The sequence below is a fragment of the Drosophila obscura genome, unplaced genomic scaffold (assembly GCF_018151105.1).
Source record: "Drosophila obscura isolate BZ-5 IFL unplaced genomic scaffold, ASM1815110v1 contig_73, whole genome shotgun sequence".
Lineage (NCBI taxonomy): Eukaryota > Metazoa > Arthropoda > Insecta > Diptera > Drosophilidae > Drosophila > Drosophila obscura.
Window position 1 is genome coordinate 5,818,673 of NW_024542865.1, and position 9,761 is coordinate 5,828,433.

General features: G+C 45.3%; 1 protein-coding gene across 16 annotated transcripts in view; it reads right to left on the bottom strand.

Moving 5' to 3' along the window:
* Nucleotides 1-9,394, bottom strand: part of LOC111066998 (eye-specific diacylglycerol kinase-like) — a 30,744-nt gene extending 21,350 nt beyond the window's left edge. For 5 of the 16 annotated variants that reach the window (XM_022355995.2, XM_022355993.2, XM_022355989.2 and 2 more), the window contains exons 1-2: nucleotides 8,068-9,386; nucleotides 6,192-7,735 (exon numbers count right to left, since the gene is read on the bottom strand). In XM_022355995.2, the coding sequence (XP_022211687.2) occupies nucleotides 6,192-7,735; nucleotides 8,068-8,157 (1,634 nt within the window). In that variant the 5' untranslated portion in view covers nucleotides 8,158-9,386. Of the gene's footprint in view, nucleotides 1-4,423; nucleotides 4,481-6,191; nucleotides 7,736-8,067 lie in introns of those variants that run through there. The other 11 variants (XM_022355994.2, XM_022355987.2, XM_022355991.2 and 8 more) reach the window with 6 other exon arrangements.
* Nucleotides 9,395-9,761: the final 367 nt, after the last annotated feature.

The window sequence follows — 9,761 nt, forward strand, 5'->3', positions numbered from 1 at the left end:
CCTCTGCTTTTCCGATAAATGAGTGCGAAATTCTTGAAATGTCATGGCTGGCAGTTAGCCTTTTGGTTCAGATGCCGCCGCAGAGGCCATGAAAACGATGGGGGGGAATAGAAAAATAAGTAAAGAAAGAGTAAAAGCAGGAGGAACCAGAACCAGAGGAAAGGCAGGAACCAGCGAAGAATCTAAAGAATTGGGAAGAACAGGAACAACACACAGACCGAGCAGAAGTAAAGCAATTACAACATTTCGCCTGCCTCGTAACATGAGTATTTTAGGGCTTAGCGGCAAATGCTTTATGCGACAGGCAAAATCTTACAATGGAAAGATTTATGGCAGTATGAAATCACTCATGATTCAGCGGCTATAATATAAGGAAATTTGCACTTTGGTTCGCGATAAATCGGACATAAGAACTCCATGAAGATCTTGGGACAAATGCTTTCAAATTGTATTATAATTGTAACCCAATAAATGTGATATTATTATGGCATAATAGTATTAATAGAAAATAATCAAAGAGCCCATAAATGAGTTCTCTATCTGTGGAAATATCTTTATGATTTATCAATTATTTAATGATATGATACAAAAACAAAAAAGATATAATAGATTGCATAATAATTCATACTGAACAATGAGCCAGATTTTCCAATGAATTGAAGTACAGGAAGTTTCATAAAAGTACTTCCCGAGGGGAATTATCTGTACAATATTTATATTAAGTAGAGCTAACTTAGGCGTATACCCAAGGGTTCAATGATGGGATATTTGTGCCTAATGAAGGTAGCATCTTTTATCCATTCAATAAATACATGTACATACATTTTATACCTAAAGACAATGTTTGTATCATTTATCATTCCCTGTCAATTCGGAAAGATCTCATCATCGTCTAACATTGAACTCTATTTGACTTTTTTTTTGGCGGTCTTCACCCTCTCTGACCCACGAATTTTTTAAATTTTTATTTTCACTTTTCTGCTGCTGGTTTTTGGTACTTCTCCTTTTGTTCGTTTTCCATTCAAGTTTTCGTTTTCGGTTTCGGTTTCTGTTTCAAGTTCATTGATTAAGTTAATTGAATTTTTACAATTTCCCCCAACGCCCCCAGACGCGTTCGTCTCAATTAAAACCCATTGGAATTTCCATTGCTGTTGAATTTGTTTTTGTTTTGTTTTGGGTGGTCTAATTGACCCGTTTTTCTTACGTTAGTTTTGATTTGAACGCAAAAAAAAAGAATATAACTTTCGCACTCTTTCTCTCAGGTGTCCGTCTTAGGGTTTTAATTCTTTCTTGAAGGATGATTGCAGGAAGTCGGCTTCAATGCATACACCCTGCTTTTTTGTTGCTTTAGGTTACACTTTTTCGCTGGCTGCTCCTTGGTTACACTTTTTGTTTGGTTGCTCCTTGGTTACACTTTTTCCTGGGTTGCTTTTGGCCACAATATTTCTTATGCTGCTTGTGGTCACACCTTTTCTTGTTTGCTTGCTCTTTGACCACACTCTTTCTTCTGCTGCCTTTGGCCACACTCTTTCTTTTACTGCCTTTGGGCACACTCTTTCTTCTGCTGCCTTTGGGCACACTCTTTCTGCTGCTGCCTTTGGGCACACTCTTTCTGCTGCTGCCTTTGGCCACACTCTTTCTGCTGCTACCTTTGGTCACACTCTTTCTTCTGCTGCCTTTGGGCACACTCTTTTCATTCGCTTTCTTCACTCGTATTTTGATGGTTTTGTATTTCTTTTACGCACTTCTCCGTTCTGCCGGTTAACGGGTTAGCGAGTAGTGAAAGCGAAAGACATTCGCGCGCGTTTTTCCGTTGTTTTATTATTTTGCTATTCCTTTTCGTGTTTCTTGTTTTTCTTGAACGTTTTTTTGTTGTTGTTTTTATCATTTCCTTTGATAATTTGTTGGCCTTTTCGGCTGGCGGCAGCATCCAACCCCACAACGCGACTGAGCAGCCCCCCGGTGGCGGCGACCGAGCGAAGTCAAAGTCAACGCCAACGGTAGCAGCGGTGGCGGCGCTTTGTCACCTCAATGAGGCTGCGCTGCGGCAACGTGTGTGGTGAGTATTCTCGCGATCAGTGATGCGAAGCTGGCGTGCTTTCAGCTTTAAGTTTCAAGAGCGATTTCGCTGGAAATGTGAGCAGCTAGCAGGGGAGATGATAAAAAGATAAGCCTTAGCAGTGTTGACGATCTGCCATTCTTATATGACAATCTCTCTGAGAGTTGACATTAATTGTTGTGTTGCTGTCTTTCATAGCATTTAGCTTTTTCTTAGCTGTTTTAAAGAATTTACCGCATGGCAGTTATTTCTCTCTCTCTCTCTCTCACTCTCTTGTAAGCTGGATATCTCTCTTTAGCGTGAAACTAAAGCTTTTTTTTTTAAGCTTATTTTAGCTTTTTTGTTTTGTCTTGAGCAGCACTGATGGCGAGATCTTGCTCTATTTGTTTTGCTCTCCTGGCTGCCGGGCGGCACTCCACACTCTCTTTGTGGCTTTTTTGGCGGCTGCTCTGCTGGTGACATTTTCCTCTCTGCTTTCGCGCTGACGTTGACGCTTACGCTGACGTTGTCAACGTTTCTGCGGTCGCTGTGCGCTGCTTTGTCTCCCGCTTTGATTGTTCGCATGGCATATTCTCGCTTTGTGCCTTTCAATTTGCATTTCAATTTCGCCTCCATACGCCTATCCTATCCCACATCTGCGTGCACCCCCTCCCACACACACCATCGCATAGCCCCACACTCTGACGTTGCCCCTCTGCTGCTGACGTAGTTGTGGCCAGGCCGCAAGTGGAGCAGCCCATCGAAGCTTTAAATACCCTGGGCATATTAATTATTCGTAAGATATATGCATATAGTCACACGATTTGGATAAGGAATTATGTGCCACAATATTCTACAACAATTTCGCTTAAATTAAAATTATGACAGATTAAGGGGGCCCCCCTTTTTCAGCGTGGCAAGCATCTTGTCAGAATCATCATACCCTTTTTTAGAGGGCACACAGAAAGCGAACAAATGTTTCATAAAACTTTATTGTGGCAGGGGGGGCCTTCCAAGTACTATTATTGTTGTTGTTGCTGCTATTTTTTTTTTTTTTGCTGCATGCCACACGTGCGTCAGCAAAAGGCGGAACTGTGCAACTGGAGTGGACTGGACTGGAGGCGAAAAGATTTTTTTATAGACATACCCCCTAAATTGGTGAGTATTCTGTCTGCCACAGTCAATGCGAGAGTTTTGTTTCTCTTTGAAATGGATGGGTGGATTAAATGATGGTTGAATCATCACATCCAAGAGAGGAGTCAAACCAGAAGAATATGCCGCCCATTCTATTCTTTGCCTCTGTTCTTTGGCACCTTTCAAATCCCTCGATATGGGGTTAGGAAACCCCAAAGACGATTCCATTGAATGGCCCTTTAATTTCCATTATCAAATGTTCTGTTTACTTTCTGAAAATTACCTCAAAAGTGCCCATCAATATCTGATCTGAACTGAATCTCCTTTTCATACGCCAAACAGTTACCTCAATCAGCGAATAAAGCAAATTTCATACTCCCCCGAGTGCCGTATGCTAATTTCATGCATGCAAAAGTTTTCACGTTACCCAAAAGACGTATAGCAAAGATTCGGTTCGATTCAGTTCGGTTTGGGGTTCCGTTCTTCATGGGTTTGGCCCCTCGGGGGAGTATTTTCATAAAATTATTTCCAGCATTGTCGTAAAAGTTTAGGTTAACTTTTTGTTACTTGTTCGACAGCCACCGCAGGAATGTCTGTCGGAGAGACCCCCAAGTCGCATGAATGAATCGCAAAGCGCCTGGGGGCCCACAGACAAACAGACGCTCAAGAGCAGAGAGCGCATAAAAGAGCTTGAGGGGAATGTGGATACCAAATCCGAGCTGTGGATGAATGACTGCAGTGTCCGGCTTGCGTTGCGTCGCATGATTGAATGATTTTATAATATTTTTCCATTTTACTGAGCAAAGGGTCGGCGGAGTGTGGGGCCTGAGTGTGGGCGAATGGTAGAGGACAGGGCATTTTAATGTGTGTGGCGGCTCGAGCGGAAAAGAAAGTACAAATTAAACATATCATTCAGTGGTTAATGTTTCCACTAAGGGACACAGCCACACCAGACCAAGATAATAACATGTCACACGCTTCAGTAACGTAAATCAACAAATCCACATTTATGATAGCCTCGATAGTCCTCCGGGGAGACACGTGGCATGGCATGGGATGGGATGGGATGGGATGGGTGACTCTAATGGAGTGTCCCAGAGTGGTTTTTATGCGTATGACAATCCGAGTAAGTGGCCCATCAATTGGGTCAACATGAATCGGAAATTAAAAAGGAAATCCCACATAACATTCCACCACCCGCACCTACACCCACACCCACAACATATTTAAATATATTAATATTTTCAGTACTTATCCTGGGAGTGCATTTCTGATGGTTCATATTTTATGTGTAATATTTATGGGAATACTCATCGTTTACGTACCTGCAAAAAAAATGCAATTATCTTGATTAGTTTACAGCAGAATATTACGGGGATTTTAAAGGGTATTTACGATAATTATTACTCAGAAGTAATTTACATTTGTTCATGGATAATTAACTTTAAATATACATATGAAAAAATACTGTTTATGTATGCTTTATAGTGTTTAAAATCTTTATGAAAATTGAATCATATATTTGAGAATTTTGATTGATTGTTAAAGCCTTGCTTAACAGCTCCATTCTTCATTAAATTAACTCTACAGCACTCCTCGGTTTGAAATGCAGAAACCTTCATAATTTTTGTCGTCATCAGTCTACTTTTTGGTTAGATTTCTATGTTAGTTTTTTTTTTTTGGATTCAATTTCTGGCACATTGATCCATTTTTGCAACGGTCCTTGTTCTTATCAAATATTTAGAAATCCTTCTCTGTCTGTAATCTGCCTCTCTCCCACTCTCACTCTCACTCTCTCGGTAGTCACTAAAATAATTAATTTTCCTGGAATGGAATCAAGTTGCCTGGCACACGCACACAGCAAGCAGCCCTCCTAATCTATGTAATCCATCAGCAAAAAAAAAGTTCTGAATTATCCATATACATATCGGTTCACGTAAGTAGCAGAGCCTGCCGGACTCCAGCTACTCCGGCTACTCACGGACGGAGTAACTCTGACTCTCTGACTGGCAAACAAACAAATTGGCCGCAAGTGGTTCGTCACCCTCACACCTCGCTCGATTTTGTGGCACGCAGTGGCAGACTCTTCACGTCATTTCGGGGCAATGGGATATGCGGATAGTGGACGGCGGATGGCGGGACAGCGTAACCGTGGGGGGGGAGTACTAGGCGCACGGACACGAGACACTTTGTTTGAATATTATTTATGGGCGGCTTTTGTTGTAATTCAAGGAAATCGTTTCGCTGAGCCATTTTTTGGTTTTGGTTTTTGTGTGTTTGTGTGTTTGTTGTTTTTTTTTTTTTGTCATTTTCCGCCATAATTTATTCATGCTGAGGGCCCTGGGCTAAAGGCATATTGTACGAAAAGGCTCAGTCAATGTCCGCTGTTGGGCGGGAATTATGAATGGCCGAACCACAGAGACGGCTGGATGGAGAGTCCTTCTGTTTTAATTAGGTTTAAGTCCGGGCCAGTTCCCCGCCGGGCATCACATGTCTCTCGAAGCCCGCACGTGTCATATCGCAGACACATGTCCTGTCCTGTCCTGTCCTGTCCTACCAAATGGCCAACAGCAACCGCAATTATGATTGTGTAAACGTCTAGCCCCGAAGCTGCTAGAGCCGCTAGAGCTGCTCCCCCACCTTGGCCTTGGCCACGTGCTAAGCTCGTTTTAATGAGTCAACTTAAAAGTTTTGCCCCCGTCTAAAAATAGCTACCACCCCAAAAGGAGCTTGCCTAGGATAAGGCATAGGCAGATATTTACTATGTGCGAGTAGAGTATTTCTGCGCCAAAAAGTCCAAAGAAAAGTAAACAAAAAGGATGTCCGCTCAACAGATGGACTCGCGAAAGTGCGCGGAAAATATTTATAAAATATAAAGATTATAGATATAGAAAATATAAAGGTTATAGAAGACTTGGATGCGGCACAGCCTTGTGCTCTCATTAAACTAAATGCAAATAATTAAATTGATGTGTGCCATAATCTCCCAAAGAGATTACGGGATAGAGCTTCAACGTACCCGTAGGTTCCTGGTTCGTTGCCAGTCATGGCGAGGGCCTTGTAGCGTGCCTGCTCATCGGTGGGCAGCACAATGTCCACGGATCGGGAGCGAGTGGTGTTGATCACCGGTACGGTCAGGTAGCAGCCATCCACTGTGGGCTGTAGCTCCTCGGTTTTGTTGCCTGATGGGAGCTTCGAGAAGCACGAGTCCACGGAGGCGGCACGATCTCGTCGCAGATCCGGTACGGTCAAGTAGATATCCTGCACCACAAAACCGGTGCGATGGGCCACGGCAAACATGCCCGTGGGCGAGCCGCAATTGGCCCTGGTGGAGGCGGCATCAATGGAGTCCGCCTTCTCAATCGACATGGAGACATTCTCCAGCGAACTGCCAGTGGGCTCCACAAACACGGCCTCCTGCCGCGAGATGGAACGGCGTCTCGGCCTGACCATGGCCCCCAAAGCGGCAGCAGCATCATCCGCATCCGCCAGGTTGCACACCGCTCCGGTGGCCATGGCTGCGGCTGCCTGCGAGGAGGCAATCGCCGGTAGAGTGAGGGCGGCGGCGGCCACCGCTGCGGTGGATCCCAACAGCTGTTGTCCGCTGCCCGTGGAGCAGGAGGGTAACTCCAGCATGGGTGGTGGAACGGCCAGCACCACCGACGGTGTGGGCGACGGGGATGGCGATGGCGATGGTGATGGTGACTGGGTGGGCGAGGGCGAGCCTGGCGGGGAATTGGGATCAATGGGAAAAGCGAAGGTCGGTAGGAACGGATAGTCGCCGTTGGTGGGGGACAGGGTGAAGGTGATGCCGCAGGGCCTGGGTGGCATCAGGGTGTTGCCGAAATACGGTGAATTATTGGAGTTGGGGCCGGATCCGTCGACGCCCTCATCCTCGGAGTTGCCCACCGAGCTGTCGATGGTGTGGCGTCGCATTTGCCGTGGAATGCGGGCCCGCGACTGCTCGATGCTCAGGTGGATTAGTCCCAGGTCCATATCGACGGCATCGTCCTCACAATCGGTGCTCGGATCGTTCTCGAAAGTTGATGCCAGAATGGCTTGCGCCCTTGCCACTGCCTCGTTGTTCACATCGGGCAGCGGCCGTCCGCCGCAAGCTCCCTGCATGTCTTCGCACAGGCCTTCACCGCCCACAGCGCCCTCCTCCTCCTCGTCGTCGTCATCGTCATCATCGCTGTAGAAGCTGAGGGCGGTCAGCTCTCGATGATCGATGAAGAAGCGCTGCTCCGCTGTGATCTGGCGCTCGTACTGCCTCACCATTTGGCAATGGAAGCACGGCGGCGGTGTCTTCGGGCTCGACGAGCTGCTGCGCCGCGGAATCTTGCTGCGGTGTGGCACATCCAGGAAGGCCCCGGAATCCTCGCTCGTCGGATCGATCACAGCCGAGTCGAAGCTGCGCGAGCGGCCATGCCCAGCCGGCACCTGCAGACGATCCGCAGCCAAGGCACGCCCCTCCGCCGACGACGAGGCACGCTGCCTCAGTCCTCGGCTGGAGGACGTGCGCTGCGCCTCCAGTTGCATCTCGTCAAAGGAGGCGGAACGCACCTGGAACATCAGAGGGGATCAGAGGGTCAGAGGTCAGCGGTCAGAATCAGAGACGGTGGATGGGTTGGGCAAGAGACAACAAAACGAAACGCATGCAAAACACAACTAAAGGCGAATCATTTACGAATCGATTATTTGTCGATAAAAAGAAATCATTTATCGATTGATTTATCGATAATTGAAATTATAACAGAACAGCAGAAAATCGATTTGCAATCAATAAAATCAAACGACAGCGAAAAAATACAACAAACGAGACCACATTTTGTGTGCAGGACATGCAAACAGACAATCGATAAATGCTATCGACTTAATCGAATCGATTGCTTTACCTGTTTGGGCACCTCGAGGCTGTTCTGCATTTTCATTTCGGCACCGGTGGGCGTCCGCGAACGCGTGAAGGTCGTGCGAAGACGTTGCATCTTGCTCTCGTTGCTCGAGCTGGGCTTGGGTTGTTCTTGTTGCTGTGGTGATGGTGCTGTAGAGCTCTTGTTGAGCTCTGGCTGATTTGTTGTTGAATTGTTGGAACCCGTCTTGAAGCTGTTGTAGCCGCTTGGGTTGAAATTGTTGTTTTAGTTGTTGTTGTTGCTGAAGCTGCTTCAGTCGTTGTCGTACTAGTTGACGTAGTCTGCTTTTTGTGGTGTTGTGGTTGAATTTGAATTGCAGCCGTTAAAGGTGGTGTTGGTGTATCTGTTGTTGAAGCTAGTTGTGTCGTAGTAATTGGTGTAATTGCTGTTGTGTTATTTTAGCCGGGTTTGTAGGGGTTCTTGCTGGTTTTGTTGTTGTTGTTGAAGCTGGTTTGATTGTGGTTGTTGTTGTATTTTAATCTACGGTGATTTGTTACTTTTGGTGAATTGTTACCCTTGGTGCACTTTTCTTTGAAGTTGTTGTTGTTGTATTGTTACCCTTGGTGCCTTTCTTTTTATTGGAGTTGTTGTTGAAGTTTCACGTGTGGTCTTGTTTAGTGTTGTAATATTTTCAGTCCCTGTTTTACCGTGTGTCTAAGTCGTTGTTGAATTGTTACTCTCTTGTTTGTATTTATTGATGATGATTTTGTTGAATGTTTACTTGCTGGTGTACTTTGTTTTTATAGCTGTTGTAGAAGTGTGTCTTGATTGTATAGTTGTGTTGTTGTTGTTGATGATGTTGTTGTTGAATTACGTTGACGGTTTACTTGTTTTTGTAATTCTCGCTCTTCTTGCGTGCAGCTATTTGATGTTGTTTAGCTGCTGCTGCGTTTGCCTCCGATTTGGCAGCTACTTCGGCCAATCGATATCCAACTTCCGGTTGATTGGTTGGCGAAATTTGACCTGATGCGATCCTTTTTGGGTGTCGTAGTGCCAGTAGACGTGTACGCTTATCGATTATCGGGTACTGATCTCTGAGTTTCGGTTGTCCTGGATGTCCTGGATATTCTGATTGTCCCTTATCGTTGTTGTTCCGGCTGTTGGGGTTCCTAGGGTTGTTCCTGTTGTTGGCGTTGTTCCGGTTGCGAGCGTTGTTCGTGTTCTCACCGTTGTCGTTGCCGTTGTTGTTTTCGCTGTTGTTGTGTAAGTTGTTACTTTCGCGAAGTAAATGCTTTTTGACAAAGAGGATGACCAATTCCATTTCGATGTTGATTCGCTGGCAAAGGTTTTCTTTTTCTAGTATTTTTCAATAAATATTTGTATTTAATTTACACAAAATGTTTGGGTTCAAATGTTTTTCTACACGCGACTTCAGGCTACTGCGGGCCGCGTTGTTGAACGCTTTCGGTTGGCCCCAAAGGCCCAGCGCTTAACACTCCACTTTCAGCCGATGTTGTTGCTGTTGGTGTTCTCTCGCAGTCTCCGTCTGTGTGGTCGGTTATTTTTGTTGTTTTATTTTGTTTTACTTTTAATTAATCAAAAGTTGTTTTCGCTGTGAATTGCAATTTACAAAAGAGCGCGAGAAGGAGAGAGATGGAGAGGGAAGAGAAAGAGAAATGGGTGAATTGATTACGTTAGTTTATTGATTTAAAAGCATTTTCGACCTTTCAAACAAACTC